General features: G+C 46.0%; 1 protein-coding gene across 5 annotated transcripts in view; it reads left to right on the top strand.

Moving 5' to 3' along the window:
- Positions 1–11,496, top strand: part of TCAF1 (TRPM8 channel associated factor 1) — a 51,285-nt gene extending 39,789 nt beyond the window's left edge. For 4 of the 5 annotated variants that reach the window (XM_025291738.2, XM_025291739.2, XM_025291736.2 and 1 more), the window contains 6 exons: positions 160–257; positions 1,794–2,007; positions 2,315–2,554; positions 4,034–4,371; positions 6,134–6,384; positions 8,811–11,496. In XM_025291738.2, the coding sequence (XP_025147523.2) occupies positions 160–257; positions 1,794–2,007; positions 2,315–2,554; positions 4,034–4,371; positions 6,134–6,384; positions 8,811–8,820 (1,151 nt within the window). In that variant the 3' untranslated portion in view covers positions 8,821–11,496. Of the gene's footprint in view, positions 1–159; positions 258–1,793; positions 2,008–2,314; positions 2,555–4,033; positions 4,372–6,133; positions 6,411–8,810 lie in introns of all 5 variants that reach the window. The other variant, XM_006071863.3, reaches the window with a different exon arrangement.
- Positions 11,497–16,522: the final 5,026 nt, after the last annotated feature.

Raw genomic sequence — 16,522 nt, 5'->3', positions numbered from 1 at the left:
GCAAATCTCAACGAGGACGAGGTTGGGATTTTAGGGAATGCTTGGAAGATGAGAGCCAGGGCGGCAGGGAGGCAGAGCTGCTGGAGGGACTCTGGGAGCTGGCTGCAGATGGAACTGTGTCGGGTAGGATAACGCCTGCTCTTCCCTGACTCTTGGCAGGCACCAGGTACTGCTGGATGAGCACCGGGCTCTACATACCCGGAAGGCAAATTATTGAGGTCTCCCTGCCTGAAGCCGCCGCCTCTGCTGACCTGAAGGTAAGGCATGCCCTATCCCCCCACATAACACAGAAGCCAGATGCTCCTGCTTTCGTAGTCGACACCCTACTGGCAATGTTGTCATTTAGTCTCTCAGTCGTGTCCGACTCTTTGCGACCCCATGGACTGTAGCCCACCAGGCGCCTCTGTCTATGGAGTTTTCCAGGAAAGATGACTGGAGTGGGTTGCATTTTCCTCCCCAATTGGCAATACAGGGCATGTACTTCTGCCCCTTTACTTGCTTAGGATGAAACAGCTAAGGGGCAGAACATCTAACTGATTGATTTAAATGTATGGATTTGATACATTTCAGAGCCCCAGGGCACAGCCCTGACCAACTTCTGGCTCAAATCTTGTGCTTTTAGCTTAAATGTCACAGGTGGGGAGAAGAAAGATACCAGATGGATGGTGCCCTAAAATACAGTGGCATCTAGTAAATCTCAGTTCACATTTCATCCCATGTACATCTCACATGGAAGCATGAGGTGCTACACACTCAGGCTTCTTCCCTGGGACGTCACACACTTGCCCAGTCCACTCCGGCTCTGTCATTTTCACACACACACACACACACACACACACACACATCCTATTTGCAAAATTCAGATACCGTCCTGCTCTGTCCCCCTTGAGGGTCATTGTGATGGTTAGCATCTATTTTGTGCCTGTATGTATCCTGGACGGAGAAGGCACCCCACTCTAGTACTCTTGCCTGGAAAATCCCACGGATGGAGGAGCCTGGTGGGCTGCAGTCCATGGGGTCACTAAGAGTCAGACACGACTGAGCAACTTCACTTTGACTTTTCGCTTTCATGCATTGGAGAAGGAAATGGCAACCCACTCCAGTGTTCTTGCCTGGAGAATCCCAGGGACGGTGGAGCCCGGTGGGCTGCTGTCTCTGGGGTCGCATAGAGTCGGACACGACTGAAGCGACTTAGCAGCAGTAGCAGCAGCATGTATCCTGGAACTTGTTTAGCATAAACCCTGGAAAACAGTCCCAGGACACCTCTGAGGACAGGGGTCACTCCACTGGCCCAGGAACAGGGGCCTTGGAAAACAGGAAGAACTGAATCAATCCTTCACCGCATCAGCCAGTCACACTGCTTCCTCCTGGGCCTTCTCTCTGGTCAGAAGGCAGGATGCCCTCTGCCCATTCCCAAAGCCAGATTCACTCCCAGGGAACAGCCAGCCTAGGATTCTCTGTTACAGAGACACCAAGGGACTCTGTATGGGAGTGCCTCTCCCCGGAATTAGCATCTGCGTCATACCTGGTGCCCCTCTGGTCTGCGTCTCAGCAGGACCCTTAATAGAGCTGTTTGACCCCTTGCCAGTAGATTTACAGAGTCTGTTCCATACAACCTTGAGGGATGGTACAATTTCATGGGTTTCGAACACAGGGCTTACAAATGGTGGGATGCTTGGACTTAGCTGGGGTTCCTGGACCCATGACCCTTCCTGTCCCCCTGTCCTGGGCACTTTCCCCTTCCGCCCACACGTGCCCCAGGGTCACACTCCTCGGGGATCTCTCTGCTCCAGATACAGATTGGCTGCCACACCGATGACCTGACCAGGGCCAGCAAGCTGTTCCGAGGCCCCCTGGTGATTAACCGCTGCTGCCTGGACAAATCCACCAAGTCCATCACCTGCCTCTGGGGGGGCCTCCTGTACATCATCGTGCCTCAGAGCAGCAAGCTGGGCACCGTGCCCGTCACGGTTAAGGGAGCTGTGCGTGCTCCCTACTACAAGCTAGGTGAGTGGATGCCTTGGAGTGAACCCCAAGGCACAGGGAGAGCTGGGGTGAGGAGGCCCTCTGGGGCTGCCTGGTGTAGGAAGAGAGAGGTTTGGACTGGCAGAGGGAAGGGAGGTCTGCTTCCTTAGATTTGAGGCCAAGGAGATAAAGACCAAACCACATCACATCCCTGGGACCTTTGTAGAAAAGGTTAGAGGGGTTTGTGGTTATTGACGGCCTTGGTGTTCTCCTGGAGGGGTTCAGGTGGTATGCATTAATGGGAGGGACTTGGGAAAGTGAGTTTCAAGCCCTGTGGCCTGTCTTCCAGGGGAGACAACCCAGGAAGAGTGGAAGCGGCAGATCCAGGAGAACCCAGGTCCCTGGGGAGAGCTGGCCACAGACAACATCATCCTGACGGTGCCGACCGCGAACCTCCGCACCCTGGAGAACCCTGAGCCGCTGCTTCGCCTCTGGGATGAGGTGATGCAGGCCGTGGCCCGATTGGGGGCCGAGCCCTTCCCGCTGCGTCTGCCTCAGAGGATCGTTGCAGACGTGCAGATCTCAGTTGGTGAGTGCCTGGGGCAAACCTCTGTGCATGCTGCCCCCTCAGGGCCTTGCTTTATCAGGTGGCGCTAGCGGGAAAGAACCAGCCTGCCAATGCAGGAGACGCGGGTTTGATCCCTGGGTTGGGAAGATTCCCCTAGAGGAGGAAAAGGCAATCTGCTCTAATATCTTTGCCTGCAAAATTTCATGGACAGAAGAGCCTGGTGGGCTACAGTCCATGAGGTCGCAAAGAGTTGGACATGACGGAAGTGACTTAGCACATGCGATGTAATCCTTGCTATTTAAATAGAAAGGGAAAAAATACATTAAAAAGGAGACTTGGCTGTCTCCCCCAGCAAAACATCAGAAACCACCTAAGTGTCCAACAGTTACAGGATGGTTAAGTAATGTACTTTCGATAGGCACTAGGAAGACATTTAAAGAGATATTTTGATGGCATAGCAAAATATGATGAGATTAGTTAGTGAAAGTCGCTCAGTTGTATTCAACTCTTTGTGACCCCATAGACTGTAGCCTACCAGGCTCCTCTGTCCATGGGATTCTCCAGGCAAGAATACTGGATTGGGTAACCTATCCCTTCTCCAGGGGATCTTCCCAACCCAGGGATCGAACCCAGGTGTCTAGCATTGCAGGCGGATTCTTTACTGTCTGAGCCACCAGGGAAGCGTTATGTGACACATAAAAAGCAGGTCCTAGAACCATATGTACATGAGTCTGAGCAAACTCCGGGAGATGGTGAAGGACAGGGAAGCCTGGCATGCTGCAGCCCATGGGGTCACAAAGAGTCGGACACGACTGAGTGACTAAACAACACACAACTGTATGTACATAGTATGTTAAAATGTGTAACAGTTTTAGTCAGCATGTCAAGAGATCTTATCCAACAGTGGAAATGGTGCAGACCATAAGGGCTGGGCTTTCACAGGCATTCGTCAGGGGACTTTAGGGAGTGGAGAAAGATAGCAGAGGGCCTCTTCCTGGGTCACAGGGGTTGGGAGAAAGCACTGAATAAAGGGCTATTTGCCAGGGGGTCAGGAGACCTGAAAAATGAAGAGCATGTGCAAATTAAAGAACCACGGAAATCGCCTCTGGACCCTAGTGCCCTTGGTGTACTCAGATGATCACTGTAAAGAGGTGCCAGCCTGGACAGCTGCATATGTAAATAATGATAGGGGAACCACTAGTTCTTAATTTTGAGGAGAAGAGTATAATGACGGGTCCACATGGACAGGGCACTCTCAGAGAAGCAGAAAAAAAATTGAATAGTAATGTGAACAGTGATCCCAAACCTGCCTCCGTATCTATAGCCAGTCAGAGTGAGAACGAAAGCATTCTTACAGAACGAGGAGATAAGGAGAAAAGCCCGGAAGGGTCTGGGTTTGCCTTTCTGAGCATTCTGGGTGTTTGGGGAGACACAGTACAGAGGAGAATTAGGTGGGTGGGGAGCACCCTGACCCTCTCCTCCCCCTCCTGCCTTTCCCAGGCTGGATGCACGCAGGCTACCCCATCATGTGCCACCTGGAGTCGGTGCAGGAACTCATCAATGAGAAACTCATCAGAACCAAGGGTCTCTGGGGCCCCGTGCACGAGCTGGGCCGCAACCAGCAGCGGCAGGAGTGGGAGTTCCCCCCGCACACCACCGAGGCCACCTGCAACCTGTGGTGTGTCTACGTGCACGAGACAGTCCTGGGCATCCCTCGAGGACGAGCCAACATTGCTCTGTGGCCCCCGGTTCGGGAGAAGAGAGTCCGAATTTACCTGGGCAAGGGTCCCAATGTGAAAAACTGGAATGCGTGGACGGCCCTGGAGACGTACTTACAGGTACTGGGCCAGCATCGGGGGGGTGCGGTGGGAGCCCCACTGGTGGGGGGATCCTGGGCAGACAGTATCATGGTGCCCGGGGGTCACCTCTCACTAATCTGCCCCTCACCCCCAGGCTGCGGGAGGCTCTGACAAAGTCCAGGGGTGAAGATCCTAGTGGATGATACCCCCAGAGCATCCCTTTGCACCACCCGAAAGCAGACGTAATTGCATCAGCCGCACCATTCACCCTGGGATTTTGAAGAGATTTATGAGAGTAGATAGCAAGCTCTGGGAGATAGCGAAGTACAGGGAAGCCTGGCGTGCTGCACTCCATGGGGTCGCAAAGAGTCGGACACAAGTGAGCGACTAAACAGTAACAGAAAGTGGTAAGAAAAGTTAAAAACGGTAGAGGCAAAGGTAATACTACAAATACAGCTACTGTCACGGCTCTAAACCCAGGCATACCTGAGACTGCAACCAAACTGCTGTCTGAATAGCTCCATGAAGCCAGCCACACTTCCGTAGGCATACATACGCATACACAATGTGTGGGATAGGAGCTGTTTTTTTTTTCCCTAGGTGGGTAAACTGTCTTCTCATTATGACTCGTCTGTGCCTCAGTTTCCATGTTATAAGCAAGCCATGATTCCTCACTGGACTGGATGTGGGGTTGGACCCTCCCTTTCAGTTGTCACCCAGCACACAGTTCCAGCCCCTCAGTCCCTGGATCCGGTCCCAGCTCACTAAGGAGGGTTTTATCACCTTGGATCCTGGAACTCAGCCTCAGGCCAACCGCACCCTCTTCTGGTCCCTGCACCTGCTCAAGTTCTCGCTGTTGATCCCCTCCACCACGAAAACGACAGGGAAGCTGCCAAGAGACTGCTGTAACCCTGTGTTGGGACAGAATTTCCTCCTCGGTGAAGTCGAGTTGAGGTTGGAACTGCTAATGTCCCTCTGAGCTGTAATGGCGGTTCCAGTGGCACCGAGATGGCAGTCTTTACCTAAAATTCTGCCTTACTCTTAACTCTAGAGACCCAGACTATAGATGGTTCAGCAGGTTAAGAATCCGCCTGCAGTGCAGGAGACACAGGAGATGTGGGTTTGCTCCTTGAATTGGGAAGATCCCCTGGAGAAGGAAATGGAAACTCCCTCCAAGTATTCTTGCCTGGGAAATCCCATGGACAGAGGAGCCTGGCAGGCTACAGTCCACGGGGTCACAAAGAGTTGGACACAACTGAGCACAGGACACACACAGACTATATATTGTCCTCTGCTTCTCCTGGACTCACTGTTTTTCCTAAAGACCATTTGGTCACCTTGTAAATTGATAGAGACCTCCTGTTAGTGCACATTATGTCAGGGTCACGGTGGCAGTTCCCAGGTTGTGGGGGTTTAACTTTACAACTGTGAGAGACAATGGATTTTTGCACTTCAGCCAATTTCAAATCTTCATGTAATAGCCTATTACTACTTTCATAGTCTAGTGAGACAGATGAATAATGATGTTGGTAGTAAATCCTGATATTAATCAGTGCAGTTTTGACCACTGGACTGTCATTCATTGAGGATCTGCCTTGTGTTGAGCCCTGTGCTGGCTCAGAGACCCTTCTCATCATCAGAATATGAAAGTAGCCCACGAGGTGAGCAGGTGAAAGAGGAGAGGGTCAGTGATGGGTATGAAGCTGAGGTTTAAGGGGTTAAAGGCATTCATTCATTCAAAGTGTTCGGTGGGTCTTTTGCCGATCAGATGTCTCAACCTGCTTGCTCCTTGTCTTTCCAGCTCCAGGAGGCCTTTGGGTGGGAGCCGTTCATCCGTCTCTTCACCGAGTACAGGAACCAGACCAACTTGCCCACAGACAACGTCGACAAGATGAATCTGTGGGTGAAAATGTTCTCCCACCAAGTGCAGAAGAATCTGGCTCCGTTCTTTGAGGCCTGGGCCTGGCCGATCCAGAAGGAAGTGGCAACCAGCCTGGCCTATCTGCCTGAGTGGAAGGAAAATATAATGAAATTGTACCTCCTCACACAGATGTAAGGAGTGCCCAGCGAGGTGGCAGGTAGAGAGGTTTGGGGAGGTAGGCAGAGATGGGGATTCACTCCTCGACCTCTGTCTCTTAGTTCTAGCCTTGCCCCCTCAGCTCATTGCCCCTGGATCCTAGTAGCATCTCCGGGGTTGGGTTAAGGACATAAAGTGGAATCAGAAATCCTCAGGAGCGTGGCCTCCCATTTATGAGCTCGTTCCTCTGCTCTCGGCTATCAGAGTCCCTCCTGAGCCTGTGCTGGGCCAGTGCTGAGAGCTTTGGCCTCTGTTTCTGTGGGTCACTATCACCCTGAGGACTCCCTGGGACTTGACTTTTTTTTTTTATCATTTTCCCCCAAACCTGACCATAGAACTCAGTGGAAACACTAATTGACCATGATATTCAGACAGCTCCCTGAGAACTCATACATTTTGTGTCTTGGGTAGTTTTCCAAAAGCTTTGAAAAGCCATCTAGTGCCATTTCAAGAGCCCATATAACCAGGGTTAGCTCTTGGGAAAGTCGTTTTATCTCTGAACTCCCGTTTCATTGTGTGTGGGGTGAGGGTAAAGATCCCTGCCTCACGGGATTGCAGGGAACACCTAGACTGGTGACTCTGAAGAGGAGTGTGGACACCGGGCATGCACTCTAAGGGGTGGTTTTCTTTCGTGCTGGTCCACATTCTCTGCCTGCAGCCCAGGAGTTAACAGAGTTAAGGTCATCGTTCCTCACAGTTGACCTCCTGCACCCAAGTCCTGGGTCTTTCACCAGTTAGTTATATGACTTTGGGCAAGCTCCTCAACTTCTCTGTGACTCAATTTCCCCTTCTACAAAGTGGGATCTATTTCATAGGACTATTGTGAGGATTAAATTTTAGTACCTCTGAAAGTGACCGTACCTGGCAGTTAGTAGGCGCTGAGAAAATGCCAGTGGCCGCTGTTCCTATCAGTTAACTCCCATCAGTTTAGACCAGGGCTTCACTTTGCAATGGCATTTTTACAAATGCAATGAATTAATCCTGCCCCACCCTACCCTCTATGCAGACTCAGAGGATTCTGGTACACTGCCCTATGCTCTAAAGGCAGTTCTCTTTATTCACGATGCGGTTTTTCAAAGCTCCTTGGGGTTTGGTCTCCTTCAATTCCATCTCTCCAGTACAATCCCTTCTTTGATTAAGCATGGAAATCACTTGAGAAGCCAGAACGAGACCATGAGGATGTTTGTGCTTAGCAAACAAGGAGCAGTGGTGGTGTTTGTGTTTCCATAGTGACACAGGTTCCTATTGCTGTTTGGCAGACAAAGTCTGTGCGCAAATAGAAATCTTTACTCTGGAATAAGATAACTGGATGTGGCTGACCCAGATTTTATTTAATTATAATGCATTCAGAGATTTTCTTAACTTTTCTTCCAATCTTTCTGAGAACCTCAAAATTCTTTGTAGTTTCAGCTAGAGCTGGGGCTTCAGGATAAAAGCTGTGTGCATCCAGCCAGTTTTCCTTCCTATGTCTTTTGACTTAGTTGCTTTAAGACACTGTTTTATTTGCTTTATTAGGAATTGGGTGGAAGCACAGACAACAGGATTTGACATAGATGGTATTTTTCTTTGGATTCTTTTATTGTGTCATTTCTCAATACTAGAATTATTTTCCCTTCTCAAATATCTATCATATGGATTCTTTAAACATAAATGCTGAATATTCATTCAGCACTTAAAATAACTGCTGTCAATTAGTGGGCTGTTGTGTATGTGCCAAGGATAGGTTGTTTCATTTAATCCTCACAATAATCTTATGGAATGGAAATTTACAGCCCCCATTTTACAAATGCATGAACTAGACTTTATGGAGATTGAGTACATTGCCTAAGTCTTTATTGCGAGTCAATGATAGATTTGGGATTTGAACCCAGGCATTCTGATTACAGAATGAGTGTTAGTAACTACAGTGCTTTGAACAAGCAAATAAATGAGTAAATGAAGAAATGAAGCAGCGAATAGAAGGACCTTTATGTCCTTACCTGCCAGCACTTTGGCTGCACGTACTTGCTTCCCAATGGACAGTGCTGGGACGGTCCTTTTAATATCAGCCCAGTCATCTGGGTTCTGGGATAGTCGGGTTTCAGTCCTCCCTAGGGCACCATAAAAGTGCTCTACTAGCTTATTGGATTTTCAGCGACTGGCTATTGTGGGGCAAAGCATCTTGACTCCCAAGTGTCCCAGACCTGCTATGTTCTCAGAAAGAAAATTAGATCCTCAGTCATTTAGAATTATTTTTATATTGATTCTTACCCTCTTTAATCCATTCTCAGCAGTATAGCCCCGGGGACCTTTTTACAAATGTCAAGTTGTCCATGTCACTGCCCTGTCTAAAAGCTTCCGGCGGGACTTTGAATTTAAGATGATGAACTGAACATGTAAGTTTACTTCCCTCCCTCCCCAGGCCCCACTGAAACTGAAGTCAAGAAACATAAAAGAGAATTGACTCATCTCAGCAAAGAAAACTGAAGGAATTTGGTTGTAAGCGAAGAAGATCTCAGCACATTCCTAGAAGAGAGAAAGTGGAAGGCACAATAATGAAAGAGTACAGCTCCTTGCAGGCAGAATATAAGCTGATCTGGACACATAACCCCAAAGAGACTTGGGTACCTGAAAAGTCTATTTACTAAAGAATTATGTCAGTTGTGAAATTGACTCCCCTCCCTTTCTACCCCAACCTCGGTGCACAGAACACAACCTACCATTGGTTTCAAGTCTGTTGTTATTGTGGTTATTCTGTTGGTGTTGTTTGTGTAAAGGAATCGAAGAAACTGCTTGAGGAGAGGTAGGAGTTGGTGCTCCAAAGTAAATTTCTCTTTTATGGAAACAAATGAGCCCCTAGCCTATTAGCTAATTCTCTGCTGACAGCCAAGATCCCTACTCAAGTAACCAAGTGCTTTCAGTCACAGAAAGACATCCTGCAGAAGCAGACAGACCACACAACTGCAGAGGGAGCCCAAGCAACTCTATAAAAAACTGTCATATTGATTCTTCAGTGAAAATGGTCGGCTAGGAATTCCCAGACATTGAGCCTTAGGGGGAGTGGTTGGGGAAGGGACCAGGAAAGCAGCATGGATTCAAGAGATTTGAAAAATATAACAAATTCTGGGGGAAACAGAGTTAACATGGGAAAAACGATTTAAAATATCTGTATCTTTGGAGAGATGTGAGGTGCATCTGTAAGGTTAAAAACAGGATGCTACAAAGGGAAAACCTTGAAAATAAGAAGAACCCTTAAACTGAAATAAGGCTGCCAAAAATATTTAGTAGACAGACTCTAAGATAAAATTGAGGGAATCTTCCCAGATGTGGAGCAAAAGGAAATAGGAAATATAAAGAGAGGGGGGAAAAAAGACATAGACAATCAGTATCTATCTGTTAGGAGTGTCTAGAAGAGAGAACATAGAAAATGTTGTGAAGATAAAAACAATTGAACAGAAATAACTAAGTCTCCAAATTGAGAAGACCCCCATACAACCTACATCTAGACACAATCTTGTGAAATTTTGGAATATTAAGGATGGAGCAAAGATACTGGAAATGCCAAGAGAAAAGATAAAGTTAGGTCATCATGATTAGCTCAACTAAAAAGGGATGAGAAATAGATTGGGAGATTTTTCACCAGCAACACAATGATATAGGCCAATAGAGGAATGTCTTCACATCCGGAAAATCTCTGTACCCAAAATTCCATAGCAAGCCAAACCAAGGAAATTGTCTGACGTGCAAGTTTTCAGAACATCTACCTTCTTTGCACTTGGAAAGGAAGTTCTCTCTCACCTGCTAAGGAAGATCTGCAGCAAAATGAAGATGAAAATCAGGAAAGAGGAAGAAATGGAAACCAGAAGACAGTGAACCTCACCCAGGATGTCTCCCTCCAGAGTGACCATTATTCAACAGGAAGACTCACTCTAGAGTGACCATTATCCAAGAGACCCATTTCAGATAAGAGTACATGGTCTCAGACTCTCTGATTCTGTGCCATAGACATTATCCTTGAGAAGTTGGAATGTTTGAGAAATGGAGGAGATGCATTCTTTAACAAACACAAAGGAAAACAAAACAAAAACGTGTTAAATTCAAGTCCAATTATGAGATAATGATAACAAAAATTACTCATGGAATGTAAGAAGAGACTGGATTTGTCATTGGCGGTAGGTATATTTCATTCCAAGTGACATAGGAATCATGATATTGGATATGTTTGGAAGAAAATATCCTAGCTTCTACTTTGTTGTTGTTTAGTCGGTAAGTCGAGTCCAACTCTTTGTGACCCCGTGGACTGTAGCCCGCCAGGCCCCTCTGTCCGTGGGATTTCCCAGGCAAGAATATTGGGGTGGGTTTCCATTTCCTTCTCCAGGGGATCTTCCCAATCCTGGGATCAAACCCAGGTCTCCTGCAATGGCAGGCAGATTCTTTACTGCTGAGCCACCAACTCTCAGTAAACAGTATTTACAAAGCCAAAATAATGTAGATACTATTTATTGGTATTCAGTGCTCTGATCAGCCTATAAACAAAACATGAGAGGCCTAATCTTTTATCCAGAAATGAAACTGAAAGTAACCTATCTTATAAAGGGAAAAAGAAAGCAGAAAAAGGTTGAGAATTCATTGAGGGAAGAGTGGTGGAGAGAAATGTAGAATTACTTGTCCATTCAAAATGGGGGTGAAAAGTCTACAGTTAATGGGACAAGGACTAAAGGATTAGTTACTGTTCAAAATTATAAATTAAACCAATAGAAGCATTAAAAGTGCATCTATCAAAAAATTGGGAAAGGATAGGCAGATGAAAGGTGGGAATAGCATAAGTTAAATCCTTATCTTTTGTAATGGGGAATTATTAAAGATGGTCTAAAGTTAATAAGTCAAGAAATTATTGTTCAAACATATTATTTAATGTTAGGAAGTTAGTTAACAGAATATCTAAAAATAGAAATTGTTAAATGCATCACCTCTAGGGTATGGGACTAGTATTAAAAGGGTGGAGTGGGAAACTGTGTTTTTCATTTTAAGTCCTTCTGTACTATTTAATTTTTTACCTTATGCATGTATTACTCTGAGAAATTTTTAATAAACTCAAATAAAAATCCTTCCATGGCTACATGTTGACTAAGATACAATCCAATCAAAACCCTTAAAACGGCTTATAAGGCCCTCAAGTAACCGGATCCATCCAAGGTGTCCAGGCTCATCACATCTGCCCATCACTCTCTAGTTCTAACCACACTAAATAACCTCCAGCTATTCAGACACACTTCGTCTTGCCTTGCTTCTACAGGTGTTCTACAGAAAACAAAGCCTGTCCCTGACTCACCATGTGTCTGCTGAATGAGTACCTGTTAAGTGAATGAATGTGCAACAGGGTGTTCATGAAAATCGCCAACATGCATTCTTTCTCAAGAAGGTACATGATGTTTGTCTCTTAATCTAGGAGCATTTCAAGACCTTGATGTAAGCTTTCCTGAACTATCGTTTGATGGTTTTGATAAGTTTTAGTTGTATATGAGACCAGATGATATCAGAGGGTTTCTATTCATCTGTCAGTATCCTTGGCATGTTCTTTGCCTTGTTGCCTCAACATTACAATTGATTTTCAGCTGTTTTTTTCTCTGTTCAGTTCAGTTCAGTCGCTCAGTCACGTCCGACTCTGCAACCCCATGGACTGCAGCATGCCAGGCTTCCCTGTCCATCACCAACTCCTGGAGCTTACTCAAACTCAATTCCATTGAGTCGGTGATGCCATCCAACCATCTCATCCTCTTTCGTCCCCTTCTCCTCCTGCCTTCAATCTTTCCCAGCATCAGGGTCTTTTCAAATGAGTCAGCTCTTTGCATCAGGTAGCCAAAGTATTAGCTTTTAGCATCAGCATCGGTCCTTCCAAGGAATATTCAGGACTGATTCCCTTTAGGATGGACTGGTTGGATTTCCTTGCTGTCCAAGGCACTCTCAAGAGTCTTCTCCAACACCACAGTTTAAAAGCATCAATTTTTTGGCATTCAGCTTTCTTTATGGTCCAACTCTTACATCCATACATGACTACTGGATCCCTGCAGTTGAGAGAAACAGTCAACCATCCAGTGGACACCTTTGGGCTCCCAAGTTTCATGTCTACTGCTATGCCTAGTCTCTTGGTGGCTCTTCCTTCTTCATCATTTACTTTCTTCTACCGTCTACCTTCCAAGGCCAACTGGAGCACTCTAATGAGTACTGACCTTACTGCCAGTCTTCAGCAGCTGCATGTATTGGAAATCCTTCTTATTCATATTTCCTCTTCATAATATCACGGATTTACCTAGTTGCTAAACCAATGTCCCCACTCAAGGTCACAACCTCCCTAATGTATATACTTAACAGGCCAGTAAGTAATCAAATACTGCCCTGAGTGCATGCTGTCCCTTCAGTCGTGTCCAACTCTGCGACCCTGTGGACTGTAGCCCACCAGGCTCCTCTGTCCACAGGATTCTCCAGGAAAGAATACTGGAGTGGGTTGCCATGGCCTCCTCCAGGAAATCTCCTAGACCCAGGGATCGAATCTTATGTCTCCTGCCTTGGCAGATGGGGTCTTTACCAGTAGTGCCACCTTGCTGATAAAAGTAACACTTTCAGGACTAGTTCATGCCTATGTTCTTTATTCCCCAAAGATTTTGGACCCCTGCTTGGCTTCCATTTTGAAACAGATTTCTTTCACTGACCCACATGATTGGAGTCAGTCTTCCAAGTACTGTCGAGAAGGGGTGGGGTGATCCTAAACTTCTCAGACATCTAGCTACACAAACACAATTCCACTTCTAATTCCAGAGAGTTATAGAAATGTCACTTATTTGGATTCTTGTGATTTAAATGCTATGAAGAGAAGCATTTCTTTGAAAGGAAATCTTGGGCAGTATAAGTTATTTCCAGTGTTCAAGTGTCATGTTAGGTGGTTGGCTCCATAGGTCTCATTATATCAGAAATAAATAAGTAAGTAAAATACAAATACGGTATGCATTGACCAGTGATGACAGTGTCAGGAGCTAAGGACTGTGTTAATACAAGTATGTACACCCGAGGGCCGTCAGAAAGTTAATTCCATTCATCTGCACTATATAGGAACTCATATATAATTACTTAAGAAATATGTGCATGAGGCATTAAATATTTCTTTGCATGAACTGCCTAAATTTGGACATGAAATGCACTTTACAGATTGCCAAAGCATTTAGAATAATTTGAGAACTGAGACAGTGCAGACAGGGTGGAAAGGAAGGCAAAATGATCAAGGTGGCAGTATAAAAACATTCAAATTAAGAAGAGGACCCAGAGAAATAGAGAGAAGATCCTCCCCTCCTCATCAACAATATAGCAGCTTGTACCTATGCCCACTCCTACTATCTGTGAAGTCTCTGATTTAAACAGGAGCCAATATAAGCCCATATGAATTTCACAAATAGACCAAAGAGAATATGAAAACCTTTATAGCTCTGAGTTCAGACTGGCCACCTGTCAAGATGGCCAGCAAACTCTAGCTTCATTGCTTTAACTAAATTGTTGAGTCCAGCTAGACGAAAGTGCGGTGTGGCAAAAAAATGAGAAACACTCAACAAAGTTACAGCGGGGATCAGGGGACCAACACCATGATGGGGTGAAGGTGTCCAAACTGATCTCAAGTCTGCTTTATTATGCTTTCTGAGACTTGCTTGTATGTGTTTACATGAGCATAGCAGGACGGGTGGCCTTCAATGGTAATCCTGTGCAGTTAACATTTTCATATCCCTGTTTTTCTGCCTCAAGGACAAAGACCCAGTAAATCTCTATGTGCCTCCCAGCCGCCACAGCTAGGAACCGTCTGTTGATGGCTTTCCATCCCCAGGCGCACATCCTGCTTTCAAGATGTTTTTTGTTCCTTCTTGGATTCCCTCAGGAGTCGCATACTGAACCATGTCCTCTCAGCAAGATTGTTTAATTCTTTTGTCAGGCCTTTTAGTAGGCCTGTCTCCTACAATAAATATGCAGGAAGAAACTTGCCCTTGGAAATAGACCATGCTATAATTTGAATGTGTGCATACTCAAGTCGCTCAGTCTGAGCAACCCTATGGACTGTAGCCATAGGAGCCTATGGACTATAACCCACCAGGCTCCTCTGTCCATGGGATTTTCCAAGCAAGACTACTGGAATGGGTAGCCATTTCCTCCTCCAGGAGATCTTCTCAACCCAGGGATCGAACATGAGTCTCCTGCATAGCAGGCAGTTTCTTTACCTTTGAGCCACCAGGGAAGCCCCATAATTTGAATAGAAGTTATCATACATTTACTACAGAAATAAAAATGTAGTGAATGAGTCTTTCTTAAATACTGTCAAGCTGATGACTTTACCCTTTATTCAAAATACAACACAATTTTAATAAATAAACGAGCATTTTAATGTTAGGAGACACAACCACTTCTATTAGCCTGGGTCCTCCAAGAGGCAGAAGCCAGATAAGGTCAGGTATACAGGAGGTTTATTAAGCTTTATTCATGGAAACACTTGTGAGAGAAAATAGAGAGGGAGCCAGAGGAGACTGGAAGGGCCACCAGACTGTGATGTCCTTGTAACCTCAGTGAAGGAGAGAGTGAAAGAAGGAAGGGCTTGCATTGCAGTGCAGGTCTCAGAAAGTTTTGTCAAGGCCTCTGGAGAGTCCTTGAGCAAAAGTCACCCGCCAAATAACGCCCCATGTCTCCTTAGTGTGCAGGCTCAGTTGCTACGTTGTATCAGGCAGACTTTTTACCCCTGAGCCACCTGGGAAGCCCCTCTCCTTAGTATCCCCACCATAACTAATCACTGGCCAGCAGAAGCTCCTGGGCAGTGTGGCCTTGGCGCCGAGGATTCTAGAACGCATCAGCTGGGGCCGTCTGTCAACTGCATACCCGCTCCCTGCAGTTGGAGAGCTGAGCCGTGCGTTTTCACGGCCATCAAAGCACTTGTTCTTAAAACAGCCATGGACACCTGTTCTGGATCATTTCATTGACTTAATTAACCTCCCCAGTGACTCATACCAGTAAATGCACATAGGTGGATTCATCCATCTTTCTTCCTAAATTAGAGTGTGCCTAATCCTTCCCAAATCCTTGAGGCCCTTCAGGGAAAGAATACATGGGACCACTTTAAATTTAACTCATAACCAAAAATAATCGAAGCAGGAGGCCAGTGACTATTAATGCTAGCCCACAGTTGGAAAGCGCATGCGGGAAACTGGAATTACTGCGGAGATTTTTTTCCTCTCTTTGACAGAAATGGACTGACGTGCCACTAGTAACAATGACAATGCTGATTTGTGTACAATTATTGTATATGCTAGACAATGAAGTATTATATTATTTATAACCCACAAACAGCCAGTCGTTGCAGTGCAAAGGGTATGTATTAGCATGCTTGGCTTGAGTTGATTCATATCTAACCTTGGAACTGGAACTAGCTTCATATCCCCCTGAATCTCATAGGGAAGAGGTGGATTATCTGAATAAAATTGGAATTGGGTTAGAAAGGACAAGCGAGGTGAAGTAGGAGATAGATGTTGAGGAGGAAACCTCAGTGTTTCCTACATGACATTTCTTAAAAACCTTTTCCTAGAAACTGGAAACTACAATCCAAACTTATTATCATACCAGCCAAAATCGCTTAAAACCTGGCCTGGCTCTGTAGAGCTACCACTTTGGATATGTCTTGTTAACAAGCTTCCCTCACCATGAACATTTTCTCTTTTTCAAACTAAGCTTTCCACACTCACACCTTCATGCTGTGGATTATGACAGCTTCACATTGTAATGCACATTTTTCCAAAGCTAAAAGCGACTGATCTGATCTGATCTGTAAGTTCTTTTCTGATACCCTGATTGGAAATAATTGCTTCTTCCTTTCTGTTCCCTTGCACTTAATTTGCAGCCAATTCAGCACCTAGATAAATCCATCTGATACCGTAGTTTCCTGTCTTCTCCCCTCCCTAGACTTACTGGCCACAGCATCCACTCCATCTCCTAGAGTGTGCCACAGGATATGTGCCCAGTGAGAATATGCTGACTTTCATAGACCAGTTTCTGTGTTCTCCTGGGTGGGAGAAAGGGCCTGAGGGTCCTCACCTTCACATGACTTAGTTGGAC

This window comes from Bubalus bubalis, chromosome 8, assembly GCF_019923935.1.
Source record: "Bubalus bubalis isolate 160015118507 breed Murrah chromosome 8, NDDB_SH_1, whole genome shotgun sequence".
In the NCBI taxonomy this organism is placed as follows: domain Eukaryota; kingdom Metazoa; phylum Chordata; class Mammalia; order Artiodactyla; family Bovidae; genus Bubalus; species Bubalus bubalis.
The sequence above is the reverse complement of the archived record's forward strand: the minus strand, read 5'-3'. Positions and strand labels throughout refer to the sequence as shown.